The sequence below is a fragment of the Brienomyrus brachyistius genome, chromosome 3 (genome assembly GCF_023856365.1).
Source record: "Brienomyrus brachyistius isolate T26 chromosome 3, BBRACH_0.4, whole genome shotgun sequence".
NCBI classification, from domain to species: domain Eukaryota; kingdom Metazoa; phylum Chordata; class Actinopteri; order Osteoglossiformes; family Mormyridae; genus Brienomyrus; species Brienomyrus brachyistius.
The window spans coordinates 26045268-26061407 of NC_064535.1; the positions used below are offsets into that span (position 1 = coordinate 26045268).

The window sequence follows — 16140 nt, forward strand, 5'->3', positions numbered from 1 at the left end:
GATCATTATTAACGCTTAATTTTTTCATAAGTTCAACAGGCAGTGAAATAAGCCGAGACAAGCTGACTAGTGAGCAAAATGCAAAACAGGTCATTAACAATTCATGTCGGTTCGCCAAGATTGTATCTACAGCGGCGACTCAAGGAGCAATTTGCTGCTAAGAAAACACTTTCAAACAGGCAGTGTAAGGTCCGGCTTTCTGTTTGCTCCCTGACATGCCTGATAAAAAAAAAAACAAATAAACAAACAAATATAAACAGCAACCAGCCCCCCTGACTTGGCCTGAAGTCATTCAAAAATAACCGTAATTTAAATTCACCTACCGTCCGACTCTCTACAGGATTAAAACTACCACCAGTAAAGGAACTATTCTAGGATGCTGGCTAGAACGGACTGTTCACCAGCAGCTGTATGTAATGTCTTAAATATCCTGAAGCAAAGAGCAGCAGGTTAAACAGAAATTATAAATCACTCGCCAAAGTTTTAATATTAATGGTCATTTCCAACAATAGCTTTGTACATAAGTTTTCTATATCATAGCCAGTAGCATAGTTTAAATCTTTGTCATGACTGTGGTCTACATAAAAAATTCTTAATTTGTTCCATACACACAGACACACACACATACACACGCACACACACACACATACACACACACACGCGCGCACATGTCGGGTAAACATATCTTTATGGGGACTGCTCAATCATTTCTATTGGAAAAAAGCTAATTCTAAATATGACAACCTTAACCCCCACCTTGCCCTAACCATAACCATAAGTAACCAAACAAAATGCAAGAGGTTTAATTCATTAAATCGAGGGAAAAAATGGGTATTCATCATGTTGTGGGGGCATTGTGTCTCCGTAAGGTAAGGAATACCTGCTCGCGCACAGGTGTACACACACGCACACAGGTTTGTAATTATATCTTTGTGGGGACTCTCCATTCATTTCTATGGGGAAAACTCTAATCCCAACATGACGACCTTAACCACTACCCAGCCCTAACTTTAACCACAATTAAAAACAAAATACGTGACTTGACATTTTTAGTTTTTTGATTGCATTGACATGTCTTTGTAGGGACTTGAAAAATGGTCCCCACAACGTAATATAAACATAATCCACACACACACACGCGCATACACACACACACACACACACACACACATATATATGCATTTAAAGTAGCTGCTATGTGAACATTGTAATGGTCATTTTAATAGTGTTTTCCTTGACTAGTAGTGGCTGGGGGGAGGCATCAAATCACCAGCTGTGCCCCCACGAAAATAATCACCCAAAGATGCTGAAAATGCACCGTTTGACCACTTAATGGATCACCAACCCCCCCCCCCCTCCCATCACACCCCCAAACCAAAGACTTTTACTGTCCTCTGTCCCCTTCCCCCCACCCGCCCCTAACACTGGAGCTCCCCTATGCAAATCTTGGGACCGGCTGTCAGATTTGTTTCGGCGTCAATGCTGCTGCTGACCAGGGTGGATGTAGGAATGTCCCCAGGGCTTGGCAGAGAGTGGTCACATGGGCAGAGAGGAGATGCAGGCAGGGAGCCACCAATCGTCACGCTGCTCACGGACAACAGCCGAGACCAAAGGGGGACATTCTGACAGTGCATCTCTCAGGGGATCGTCCTGGAGGCACCCCAGCTAATACAGGATTATGTGTCATCAGAAGACATCTGCAAAGGGCTGATTGTGCTCTTTCTTCATCTGCAGTGGGTGGGGGGGGTATCAGGTGCCTGAAGAGCAATTCAGTGCTGACTTTAGGCACAAAACTTGCTGTTAGCTATACTGACATGACAGCAGATAACAGCCCCCCTCGTGTAATCATACTGTGGACTTATGTTCTTATCTTGTGGAATTCGGGGTGTGTGTGTGTGTGTCTTATTTCTACCATACCTGGTGAGGAGGTGAGGCGAAAACGAGGCCGGGTTGTCTTGTTCGGAGAAAAGAGGCATGGAGCCTCCCATGAGCCACAGACGCAAGGCCAGGATGACTGCCACCTGCAGGGGCACAATGGCATTGCGCTCGTTACGTAACACTCGAAAAACCCCAGTCCGGCATGCAGCTGAGATGGAACTTCTGCTGGCACGCGACGGCGATGTTCGGCGATGGCGGAATGTAGGTCGAACTAACACATTTAAATCAGACTAATCCCAAGCGCATCAAACTCCTCTGATACTAAAGAATTCAAGAAAATATCACTCTTCTTAGCTATTTCTCTCATCTGGGAGAAGACCTATACACTTTTCTTGTCATTTACTGACAGCAGAGGATTTAAGAGAAAGTGCATCCCAAAAGAGGATTTAGACCGGTTTTGGAAAAACAAGCTGGAATACATAACTCTTCCACTATTCATCAGGTTTTGCAGGAAGGGTAATATGAAACTTGTCTGCAGTTTATTCTGGCAATAACAATAGCGACATTCTTGTTTTTATCTGTCCTTTGTGAAACGGCACCTACTCCACGATGCTGATATAATTATACATGGTATCTACTTCCAAGAAATAGGACTGTAATGAGTTTTTAGCTCCACAAATCAGAACCAAACGGTACCACCAAACAAATGGCAAACAACGGAAGAGAAAATTCAACTTAATAGGCACCATGCAGATAAGATAGCAGGTGAGTTCGCAGACTGTTAATGAAGGGGACCTTTTGGCAGAGGCCAGACTGCAGACCAGTCCACGCATGTGAATAAGCTTTTGGTTTTTCTAGGAGTTAAGGTCATATAGCTGACCTTAATATTAACCTCCGAAAGCAAGCATTTGCTAGTGAGAAGAGGATGCATAGATCATTCAGCAACAGACAGTGTTTCGGATGTTACATACCAGAGAGATTGGGCACAATTAAAAAAAAAATTAATATAGAAAAATGACACCTAACCCTAACCCTAACCCTAACCCTTTTCAGTTCAAAGTTAGGTTGTGCTAGTTTACTAAACATCAGTGGTGTTTAGGGAAATCGAAGTTACGCTGGAAGAATACTGTATCTCTTTGAACAACTGACCCTGTTCAACAACTATTCCCAGTCTCTTCCACATTCACATACACAAAATTCCTTTCTCAACAATGCAGACTCCGACGTACAAAGGAAACGCACAGGCTGTGCACATGCTCAGGAACAAGATTCGGCAGTGATCATCCGTAGCATTCACATTGACATTGAAGGCAGACAGAGATGGGGACACGACCTCATATAGAGTCATACACAGCGACACGCATAGGGGACGATCAGAGGAAAGACACACACGGAACTGTCAATGGCGCTGTCAAGGAAAAGCCTGGTACGATCCTTAAAGGTGAAACACACAAACACGCATACGTGCACACATCCGATCTGCCAGTAAAACGACAGGCACACCCTCAATCCTCACAAGCCATCACCGGTCACACAGAATAACTCAGCATGCACCTGAAAGTGCATCTCATTGCGGACTACGGGCGTCCCGTTAGAATGCCCGCCGTCGCTGCACTTTTCGCATTTTTGTATGAGGGAGCGGTGAAGCATGAGGCTGGCCTTGGTCCCCATTTTTGGATCCCCGCGGATGTTCTTTCATCGTCGATTGACGGCTAGGTGAACCTGGCATTCAGAGCAGTGTCACCCCTGGGAAAGTGCCGGGTATTAGCCGGGAACGTGGCAGTTATACAGTGCCACCTGTGGCCCAAAATACGACTGATTTCCCCCCCCCGGCACGGACGTGGAGGTAGCGAATGTGAAGCCGTAATCCCCTCCTCTCACGCTGTCAGACATGGGCTATGGAGACAAAAGGGATTAAACTCTCTGAACGGTCGGTGGGAAATAAAATCCAACTGCTGTGTTATGTTTGCTGGACAAAGACATTGGCTGACAGTTTGTGGGGGGAGCTGGGGAGGCAGACGAGGGGGTGACGCTGGCCCAAATTCTAACGCCTCATACGACATGACAACATGTCACTTCTTATGAACCAAGGTCTGTCTAAAATGCGACAGATTAAAGTACGCAAAACACCCAGTCGTGGAACAAGCACCCTTTGTGAATTAATGACACTAGTACCTCATGTTTCAGACCTTCTAGAATATTCTGGCACACAGTTTCATTTTTCTTCCCCCGAGCGATGCATGCAGCTTACAATGTCACCCCACTGGCCAATAAAGCAGCTGGAAGTTTTATAGGAGCCGTTGAAGCCCAGTGCTCTGTATCCCAGCGCGTATACTTACGTAGAAGGAGACCGCACCAGCTCGCTTGACGAACGGCCTCGCCACCTTCAGGAGGTCCTTCATCCTCGCACAGGACAGATGCCTGCAAAGCACAAACAGCAGCGATCCCCAATGAGAAAGAGCTACTACAGTTTAGGAAAGTCGAGAGGGCCGCGAGCTCCACCCGTGTCAACACAGTGATCAGAAAGCCTTCGTTGGATCCGAGTGAAGCAAAGCATAAGGCCAGATTTCAACACAACCCTCGCATGAACCCAGCACTTCTTAAAACAAAGGCAACAAGGGTGATTTTTTTCTGTTCTTATTTTAAGCCAAGAAAACAAAGCAACCGCTAGAGACAGCCGTGCAGAGGGACCAAGCTTTTGCTAGTTCCTTAATGCAAACACAGAAGACTTAGTCAAATAACTGCGGTTCAGATAAATCTCAAAATGGAGGGAAAAGAAACTCAGGGAGCCACATGTCCACTTTCTGTTTGTGGGGTACAATGGTCCCCACTTTTCCCCATCTGGAATATGGTATTAAACATTAGGTCATGGAAACGGCTGCTTGAAATAAAGAAATAAAAGGTCCGAACCAGGACTCAGGGTGTGAGCCGGTAATAAGAAACCAAGAACCTCTTTCTTACTTGGGTGCCACTACAAAGAGATGGGAGAGTGAAGAGGGATGCAAACAGAACAGCAGGAAATGGGATCTCCATATCTTGATTAGTGCTGCAGATTGAGCCCTGCTGGTGTGATGTGACCATAATGGACAGCAAGCACACCGAGTATCTGTCTGCCTGTAGACATGTCCCTACCCTCCATACCCAAGTCTATGCCCATGCTCAAAAACCTCCAATATTTATATGCGAGAAAATTCCTGCAAACTAGATAATCAATGATCATGTTTCCGTAACACAAATGCGCTTTTGATGCCCAAACCGTGAAGAATACACGGAGTTTTTTAAATAATGAGCTCGCAGGCCCATCGGAGGCCTATGAAAAGCTGCCTTCAGCCAATTACAATAAAATGCAGGAGCTATTCAAGCAGAGAGAAGGATACCACATGAAAGCACTATGGGGGGGGAGGGGGTCCAGTTGCTTGGCACCTTCCTTTGTATCGCCCTCCCCTCCTCTCACTTTCTTCCTGAATGGAAGGCCTGACCACTGCTGCACTAATGGGATAGGGGGAGTGATACCGGAGAGAGCGATCGCGTGTCTGAGATGGGCTCCCGCTGATGTATCGCACCTTGCCTCGATGAGGGCCACCAATTGGGGGGGGTCACTGCACTGCTCTCCTACCTCTAACACAAAAACACACACACACACACACACATACGCAGGAAGAAGGATGTTACTGGTGTACAGAGGGGGAAGGACACAACTCCACAGAGAACAGTCTACCCTAATACTTTCCATTAATTGTTGTAACGCTAAGTCTTCCTTAAAAACGGCAGTCCTAATCGACAAACAACATCTGCAGGCTTGAAGATGACGGATCACATGTGCATGGAAAGCTCGAACATTATCTGCTGATAAACCAAAACGGCGCATTGAAGGTCCTCTTCAGGGGAGTGTAAGTATCTCGGCCGCATATCTTGAACGTGATTCAGTGGATGCCCATCTGAAGTGGTTACACGGTCTGTTTACCCGTGACCGGCTGGCAAAGCATGGAGCCGACAGCGTCCTGACGACGATGACGAGCGCGCCCACAGGAGGGGTGTGTAGGGGCCTGACAGGATGGTGTCGTGTGGGCCAGCTTGCTCTACATGCCAGCGAGACAGATAAGATCGGCCTTGAATTCAGAAAATAGAGTGGCGGTCACAACCTGCTTCACATCAATGGCTTATCCGTGGAAAGAGTCAGCCGCTTCAGATTCAGAGCTGCCAGCTCCCCTCGATGGAAATTGCACTGCCTGAGAAAGCTAAAGAGTTTCAGGCAACAAAAACCCTAACAAACTCTGAGAACACCCTGACCGGAAGTATCGCATTGTAGTATGGACCATGGGTCTCAAGCAGCTGCAAACAGCTGTCAAGAAGGCATCCAAAGTCATCGGCTCTGTTCCCCCCAGAGCCACGAATCACCCACAGCACCTGCTGTCGAGAGAAGCTGGAGAACATCATCGTCATGGACGCCAGCCTGCCTGCTCATTCACACCACTGCCTTCTAGCAAACGTACTGGATGCATTTCCTATGGGTTCCTATAAATGATTAGGACTCCTAACACCGATGATCTGGCTACGGGATTCTGTTAATTATTGCCAACTTACATGCTGCCAGCTTTCCCGCTTTGCACACTAACCGAAGAGCCCATTTCCAAAACTCCCTCAGTCCGTGGGATACGTTTTTTTTCCGAAAGAATTTCTGTGGACTTGGATTACATGAGCACTGAGTGAGCTTTGGTTCCTTATATAAATCAGGGTCTATAGGTGTGAATGCTGTGTGAGTGTGCCCTGCCTTCACACCCATAGCCCCCAGGATAGGCTCCAGAATAGGATAAGTTTTACAGAAAAAAGAATGGATGGATGGATGTTTTAGAAACTCATTCTTCATTTTTTTGCACTTCTCCTGCATATAGTACATGAAGCACACTATTGCTGTTATAACTTTCTGGACCCCACCCCTCCATCACCTTTGGTTACCGGAGGAAAACAATTCTGCGACAAAGAGATTTCACTGCATCCTCTAAATGCAGAAGAAACCCGAAACGTTAATTAATCCTCTGGCCTGGCATGCTGATTATGCACTTTTCCAGCAGAATCCTGTCCTCCAGGAGCCCGCAGGTCACACATAGGTGCTCCGTCTCTATCAGATACAGCCACGGGGGATAAATACGCCGTGTTCGGTGACCAGTCACAGTGACCGGTGACAGCCTCTGTCATCAGGGTAGTGCTGATTTAGTGGTGTTCTAGAGTGGGGGGAATGAGGTGCGGATGAATTTTGGATGTGTGTGGGGGTGCATAGACCTTTCTTAAAAAGGAAGGAACCATCATTAACCCAGATGGACAACATGAGACATTCTATCAGATGGGCTATTAGTGTGGAAAAGGCCATGCAGGGCAACACAAACCAAATCTACAGTATATCTGAACCCAGGACAAGATGAGTGTGACTGTGGTCCCCACAGGAGCCACCTGCTGGACAACGTGGGCCGTAACACCCACTGTGAGCTACAGTCATGCGATTATAATGGTTAATTAGAAGGCATCACCTGATGCTGTGGATTGGGTTCCACCTGCAGTTTGGGGAATTATCCTGGCAGAGAGGCTTTGAAGACACTGATCATGCTCTGTTGGGGTCTAGATCGAGCAAGTGGGGTGGTTTGAGCGTTTTCTCTACACAATGTAGTTCAGGGCAAGACCAACACGCCCATGGCTGAGGATGAGCTAAGGCCAGAGAAACTGACCAAACACGACCAACCCCCAGCTGGTGTAAGTGGAGAGAATGAGGAAGATCTTCTCCTTTGTGATGAGGCTCTTCTCATTTGTGGTGAAGTGCTTCTCTGACTGGATCAGTGCCGCACAGCCCCCCAGCACAAACACCAATACCCAAAGACCGGGCGCATCCATGCCAGAACTGTGGCTCTGGGGAGCTTTTACTTTAGCTTCCAATCACGCAGACATGAGTTCCGGCCCCGCCTGCCACAATAAGAAGGAAGAGCCCCTGGGCCAATGGAAGGACGCCATTATAGCTTTCCGTCAACTTCCCAAGATGTCTGACTTGTGGCGGGAATAAGCATGGGCAGCTATGGGCGTGGGTGCTACAGGCACAGCATTGACGGCATGCTTCGTGACAGACGTATCACAACAGAGGAATCACCTCCTTTAAGTTATATAACACTACAGATACACGACCGAAGTTGCAATCCTGCATCGCGTGCTGCGTTGGCTCAAACCCGAGAAGAAACGAGAGAAAACAAGTTCACTATAAACAATCCCAATGACGGCAGATCATATTACAACACGCTGCATTATTCATCTGCTGCGTCCACAGTTACCCAGGGCAACGGGGGATCCTGCAAATTTCATATGATGCACGGGTTGTAGGCCTTCTACGGGACTGGATTTTTACCAGGGTAATTAAAGTGAAGTTCCTCACTGGAGTGTGACTATGAAAGCGACACTTGTGTCTATCTTCCGTGTAGCAGTGGACCAGAGTGGGGGGGGGTCTACCTGTCCGGATTGTATGGGTGAAGAGGACACGCTCACCGTGTTCTGATCAGGGTTATCAAGGAGGGAGTTTGCGGTAGTGCAATATCCAGGGCAGGCAGTGGGTCCCTCATCCTGACCTGGACCCCGGGAGGGATAGCCCACTAGAACCTGAAGAAGGGGATCCCAATCGCCACCCCGCCCAAATGCCCGCTGCAGTATGGCGTCCTAATGATGCCACTGAAGAAGCCACCATGAAACAATCTGGTTCGTTTCGAGTGGGAACATGTTTTGTTAGGTGGTGAGAGTTTTCATTTGCTGTTTGGGCACCAAAGGGGGGAGGGGGGGTAAGGAGGGGTATCTACAACGCGTCTTCTTTGTCATCGCCTAACTCCACATAATTCCACATGAAAAGGTGCTAGTTAATCCCCACCACCCCCATCATGGCCCTATCACACAGCCCACTGTCTGTGGCTGCCCCGAGACAGCCATCTACAGACATCAGCTCGAAAGCCCCCCCCCCCCCCAAAACCACCGCAGGCATGAGAAGCCCTGTGGATTTAAAGGCGTGGCCTTTATTCCCTCTGTCCCACGGCAGCCGCACTGCGTTTGCCTCACTGGTTTGGAATGTCATCCACCAACAGCCCAAATACAGAGGGAAAAAAGTGGCGATTGATCCGTTCAGTCACTGTTTAGAGCTTAATTAATTAGGGGGTCAGCCGGTATGAAAGCCGGCAAATTGCATCGCCGACACCACAGCTGGGGGCGCTGTTAAGAGAGCAAACTCTCTTTCACATTGTCTCCGTCGCCCATTTGAACCTCGGCTGTATGGACACATGGCCAGCAAACCAGGTCCAGCTGCTACCCACCCTACTCATGTCTTCAGACCCCTCCTCCTTCCCAATCCTCTTGTTAAGGTCTAACGGCTTAAATCGACAGGAACAAGGCTGTTTTGTATAACGCTCTTTACATATCAATGTCATCGCTGCCTTTCAAGTGCCTTAAATAAATGATGTGTGGTTTGGCTCATTAACCCATGTTCAAACAGAAAATAAGTTTCAGATGCCAGTTCCTACCCTCATTAAAGTCTGCATTTTTAATCCCAGGAATTCATAGCGCTGCATGGAACAGTAATAAGCAGTTTTTCTTCCAATGGCAGCTTGATATAAATAAGAAAAATGATGGAACTAATTACCGCTACAAGGCAGCAGCGGATTCGTAATGCCAGATCTCTTGACTGGTGAATGGCAATGACATGAAGCTATGCTTGGATCAAGCTGAATCTTCAGAATGTTCTTCACCGTGTGGGGAGGGGGGGCAATGTGAATGTGTGTCTGAAGTGAAGGTCTGGAGGTCAGTACAACCCGCCAGCAATATGCTCTCTAGTGCCCCCACATTCAGTCAATTATTACATGTTTTCCATCCTTCAAATAAACAGCCTGGTAGCAGCTCTATTAGAAGGATCTATTCAGAGAAGTGTTGAGTGCAAAGGTCATCTTTCCAAACCATCACAAACCTCTCACTGTGTTCCCCAGTACCGCTAATAGCCATAATCTTGAAAAAAAGAACAGGAATTTTTGAGGGAATAGGTATGAAGTGCAGAAACAAAGGGTCACGTGATCAACCTGCCATCCAACCCTAAAACACAAGTTCTATCCATAGCTGCAGAAAGTGGGTGTTGTTGCCCCAGACAAAAAATTCTGCTAACCTTTACCCTAAATGACCGAGACGGTTGGCTTTGACAAACATAAGAATCTGTTAAGTGAAACCAGTAGAACGTCACCACATGCCAAAAGCTAGTAAACTTCTGCTGGAGACCTGAACTGTGCAGTTGGGGACATCTTTGACAAAACAACATGAAAATAGGCAGAATTTGACGATGTCTCGGGCCTGTACTCTGCAGCCAGCCTGACCTCAAGGCAAGAAAGACAAAGAGAAGCCAGTGCACTAACGTAGTCGAACAATACGGAACGTGGATGGAGATGAAGGCTGGTGCAGCCACTCTTATGTATTCAACAGAGTAGAACTTCTGAAATCCTATTGTTGGTCTGTGTTTTAGAGAATCCACTAGTTTTCAATCACACTTTAACACTGCCAGTGAACCAGAGCAGCACTTACTGCAATATTTTGACATTCACACTCACACTAGGGCCTCTAAATGGACTGTACAGTTATGGAAAATGATGCAATTATTTTGCTGTGTTTTGTCAAGCAGTGCTTTTAAAGCATCATCCATCTATCATCTAACCACTTACCCCGGTCAAGGCAATAGGGGGGCCTGGAGTCAGTCGCGGGAAGCACAGGACACAAGGCAGAGGTGCACCCTGGATGGGATATTTTTAAAGCATCATACATCAAAATTAAGTTGCTTGTATCCTAACTGCAGTGTTGCCATGTATCTCATACATAAACTTCCTGGCTATGAAGAGGAAAAATTACATAATTCCCCGCAGGGGGATTGCATTCTGGCAGCTGTCGAGAGCATTGTGGAAGATTCCCAGAGGACATGGCAGTGTCTGCCTCCCCAGGACCAAAGCCTGGAGACGCTGCTCCCATTGACATGAGAATAGGGATCCCACACGAGCGTAAACCGTAAAAACCACATAAATGCTCAGCTTCTATTCATAAAGCAAATGAAAGACAATTCCAGGCAACACCAGAAAGCTCAGCCTTCTCAGCAGCAAAGAGGGTTTGGATCCTCTGCTGACCAGGTCCCATGATCCCATCCTGCTGCCTTCACATCATGGGTAAAATGTAAATGATCAAGGTCCAGATTTGTGCGCTGAGATGTGAACTGAGTTTGTGGGACTGAATTATTAGCCGTCCCTAGGGGGTACGTGTGTCTTTTGCCTGAAGCTCAAGAAACTGCCTCCAATTACCAAGCCCAGCCCCTCCCCCCATTACATACCCTGTTGGGGAGGAAGTGAGGTCAAGTGACCTTCTGTTTTTCCTACAGGGGAGGGAGGGGGGACATTCATAAAGACACAATGGCTGGAGCATTCAGTGTGACAGTAGAAACATCTGAGCTGCATGTTACACATCCCATCACCCCACCCACGCCATCCAGGGGTGGGGTCATAGGGGCACTGGGTCCAGCACAAAGGTAGTTGGCCTTTGCAGTACCCCCTCCCCTTTGACTCACCGATTCAAAGCATATCACTGGCTAATGAAAAGGTCGGCCCCTCTGTATAAATTATGACTTATGACCTCAGCTTAAAAAGTATAGACATTGCTGCCTCTCCAGACCTAAAAGTTGTCCCTTCACAAATAGAAGAAAACGCAAAAACAACTCCTTCCCCTGGACGTGTCAAGATTCCCTCAATAGGGAGTATCGTGGAATACTGTCCTGTCACCTTTCCTCAAACCCCTGGGCGATCGTGTCGCCGTGATGTTGCCCACAGACGAGAACATTAAGAGGGGAATCCAAGGCGGAACCTCCCCGGGGCCATGAGGAGGAAGACGGGGGCAGGGTCAGACCCTGTCAGCTCCCCATTGGATGCCAGGAGTGTGGTTACTCCAGTTAAGCCGTCAGCCAATAAGACGCAGGCATTCAGAGCAGGCGGATAAAGGATGTCACTGACCATTATGAAATTATCCTCCTCAAAAGCAGGGGCACCGGAGGGGGAAGTTAGGACGATTCCAAATGAGTGACAGGGGCCCTAACAAATTTAGAACATAATTGGATTGGCCCGGGTTGGGGGCCTAATACGATATGCTTTCATGGGGCCCAAAATCTCTATAGGCACCCATATTCAAAAGTGATGCTGCTATTCAGAGAGCAGCCAGGCGCAATAACCCAGCAACGTTTGAAGAACGTTAAACATCCGTAGCACAATCTGATCTGCATCACATTATTACTGAAATGCTAAGTACACAATAGTAGTTTTCACTTCATTCACTCCTCACCTTGTTGATATTATATTATATATAAATTGATTTGATTTTTAAACTGATTCGATATAAACTTTTGTGATTCCATGGCATTTTTTTTTTTAAATTACACATGAAAAGCCCACTGTAATACTCAGGATAAATCTCTATTATGGCTAATCAGAGCATATTGAATGCCGTGCTGATTAACTGAAATGAACACCGCTTGCTGTCTCGCCGGTGACAAAGAGCCTCTTTGCAAATCGCCGGGAAACATGACGGAAGAATCGCCCATTCAGAGCATATGAGCCCCTGCTGTAATTGTTTTGATGGTTTCTTTGACAGATGGCTGCATAACAGTCCCAGGTTCTGAATCAGAATGATCTCACCGCTTTTTTCCATTTATAAAACGTTTTCTGCACAGAAAACCGTTGCCTCTCCTCACATTTCCTGTCAAAGCCGTATTTTCATCGATAGAAACCCGGAGGAACTCAATCGCGTTGCATCAGTATTACTGGAACATTGCTGGAACGCCTAGACCTTTTCCGGTTTAGCGCCTAGAGACACAGGCAGAATATGGGAAGCAGAAGTGATTCTGTTTATTGTCAGCTTACCCCTCCATTATGGCACCCAGTGGCATCTTAAAAACACAACATTATCCCTATCCCCAGCAGAGAGTTTGCTTACACTTCTGCAGCTCATTTGATGGGGGAAAATGCAGAGGTATATCGTGCATTTCTTGAGAGTGTATAATATATCAAGTGAGAGTGGGAGCTGAATATAAAACTCACCACTATTCACAGCACCAAACTCCTAAGTAATGAGGAAGGCCCAAGAGGAAGTCCCGCCCACCATGGCAATTACCATGCCAACACAGATCTCGCATGGTGACCACTCCTATCAGATCATTCCTGAAGGCGGGGGTTGTCTTTGGGCCTGGTTTTAGAGGGCATCTTCACTATCCTTGTCCACAAAAAGTGGAACAACCACATGCACAACAGAAAAACTCCCTCAAATCGAAATCTAAACCCAAGGTCACTTTCATGGATACCAAATGTTTTACTTACACAAAAATGTTCTCAGGCCAGAATGAAATTTTTTTGGTATCAGATTGTAGAGAAGGTGGGTCCAAACAACTAAAGAAGGCAGGACCAAGACATCCGATTGGCTGGTCATGCTTCATTTAGTTGCTTGAACGCACCTTCTCTACAATCTGATTGGTTATCTCCCTGAACCAATCATTTTTCGTTCTGCCCTCTGAACATTTTTGTGTATGTGATACTCCCGCAAGGAAAAAGACAGATACTACATTCTCACACAAACACAAACACACCTTAATGGCGACGCTGCTGAACATCATAGTTTCTACCTAACATCCCATTGGCGGCTAAAAGTGCTCGGACAGGCCCTCGTCTGTCTGCCGGCTGAATGCAGCTTAGCATACAGCTCAGGGGAGCTCAGCCTGGGAGAAGGCCATATAAAGAGGCCTCTCATCCAGCATCTGAAAGCCGGCCTGTCAGGCAGTGGAGCCCCTGGTCCCTCCTCTCAGTCTGGCAGAGGGCATTCACGATCCGGCACAAAGGCCACACTCAACCCAACAAGCCCCACATATGGCACAACAAGGGACCGCTCCATTGATCCATCGCGTTTAGGCACCACGATTCCTCTGGTCCTATTATTCCCAAGCTTGGAAGGAGGCTGTCAATGTCAGTGGGGACGTGGGGGGGGGGGGGGGTGACACATAAGATTCGGCATGACGGAACCTCTCTGACATACTGCGAACTCACAAATGGAATTCGTAAATACAGGCCTCCCATGTGTAAAGAGCCGAGGAAGCAAGTGTCCTCCAGGTTTTCGTTGGTGTGCTGTGATGGACGGTGACTCAGTTGCTTAGGAAACAGGCAAGACCAAGCACATGCAGCACAAGCTACTGGCCAAAAGATTGGCTTTGTCACGTCTCATCAACACTTTCTTTTCAGAGAATGGGAGAGTAACCTTCACCGATATTGCTGCTAGAAACATCGGTGCATGTCAGGGAGAAGCAATGAATCAGTTAACCGGGAATACAATACAATGAATACAACACCAAATATACATCCATCCATTCACTTTTATCTTTCAGCTGCAAAAGTGACAACCCTCGAGGGTGCCCCAGATTGCTTAGAGGCGAGGCTTTCTGCAAATAAACACAAAAGTGCAGCGATCAAGATGAGATTTCAGTTTGCAGAAAGCCTGCGGTGGCAGAAGTTTCCCCCAACTAGCTGATTGGGTGAAAGGATGTTCCCGGAACGTCACCAACGACCAACCGTCTCCCACGAATCTGCTGTTGACAAATGGAGGCACAAGCTCTCATTCTAGGAGCTGCTCCCTCAACTGATGTAAAAACATTATAGTCTTCAGTCGTCTTTGATGAGTAGGTAGAGCCAAGATGTCTAGATCTCTGGTTGTACATCAATAACAGGACAATCACAAGCATCTGTCGACATGCTCCTACCTCCTGAATCAGGCTATCGAGTAGCGTTCATTAGCTCCTGGGGGAGGGATCTGCACATTTTCTGAGCACTAGGAAGACTCCTACTACCTGGCAACTAATTAGACCCATCCTGAAGATTAACCAAGCAGGGGTGGTGCTGGTTCCCAGTTTTCCATGCAGAAGCGTTTTTGATGGAGGGATGAGTCAAGGGGTAGCGGTGCAGTCATGAGGCTGCAAGACTTTTTAAAAAGCACCAAGCATTCTGAACCAAAATGCCGAATTGGAATTAAAATGTCAGTGAACCTGCTCATCCCACGATGACCCTGCATAAATACACATGGCTTGGAGGGCAGGGGGACGACAGCGCCAGCTACAGGTGAGCTCAGGAACTGCACCTGGCAGACTCCGTCATCAACACCCAACCTTTTCCCAATGTCGCACATTAATTAAATACCAGCAAGGTGAATTTCTCTGATACAGTTTATATGAAACAGCACCATAGCCTCTAATCACCAGGGCTGAATTCCCTCCCCTGTTAGTGTAAAGTTTGTGTGGGTTTCCCACTGGAGTCCAAAGGCATGCGTTTTGGATGACTTGGTGTCTCCAAATTGCCCACAGCTTGTGCGTGTATGTGCCAGTCAGGGTAAGCATGCTCTCTAGGGTGTCTTCTTTCCCATTCTAAGACAGGCTTGTTGTGACCCTGTGTTTGACAGGCAGTTGTGGGAAACTGATGGATGCGTAAATGGCAAAACCGAATTTTAACAGCGACTCTCGTTTCATCGGCTTCCATAACTCTGTCGTTTTAATGCACCCCCCGCATCTCGACTCCCACTGCTGTCAAGCTTCAAGGTTCTTCTCAGGCTCCTCCCATCAAACACCCATCCCAAAACCAAAAACCCTAACCCTAACCCTAACCCATCCCTTTAAATAAGCAAAGCTCAGAGAGTGAGGTCAGCTCAAGGAAATCACCTCGTGGCCGGCCGGCCAATAAGCTCTGCCCTCATGAGGCACTTTCACTGCAAGCCACAATAATCAACAGTCACAATCGCTAAGGATACCAAGGGTTTACTTCAGAGTGAAGAAAACTATCATGACACCCACCCAATTATCCCAGAGGTCCTGGGGGGGTCCCCAAGTAAGGTAGGGTGGGGTGCAATCCACAGGGCCCGCCCTGCCCCCTGCCCCATTTCTGCCCAACCCCTGCTGGCCTGCTGCCCTCTGCCTGACCGTCCCTTGCCGGCCTACTGCCTTCGCCTTGCCACACACGCCCCTCTTCCCATCCTGAGAGTGGTCCTGCTGGTCGAGGGCGGGCGAACACCTCTGCCTTCTGCAGAAAACAGGTTACGGAGTAATTAAGTCTGCACCGCACGCATAACCAAGAATCCACAGATGGAGGCCAGCTGCACCGATCAAAGGGCCATGAGCCTGAAGCAGAGGTCCAAACCTGGAGGTGGACC

General features: G+C 47.5%; 1 protein-coding gene across 1 annotated transcript in view; it reads right to left on the reverse strand.

Annotated features, from left to right (window-relative positions):
• The window catches only part of tmtc1 (transmembrane O-mannosyltransferase targeting cadherins 1), a 75113-nt gene that overhangs the window by 40489 nt on the left and 18484 nt on the right, over window positions 1-16140 (reverse strand). Inside the window, exons 5-6 of the mRNA XM_049008521.1 lie at window positions 4218-4299; window positions 1918-2021 (exon numbers count right to left, since the gene is read on the reverse strand). Of these exons, the coding sequence (XP_048864478.1) occupies window positions 1918-2021; window positions 4218-4299 (186 nt within the window). The remainder of the gene's footprint in view (window positions 1-1917; window positions 2022-4217; window positions 4300-16140) is intronic.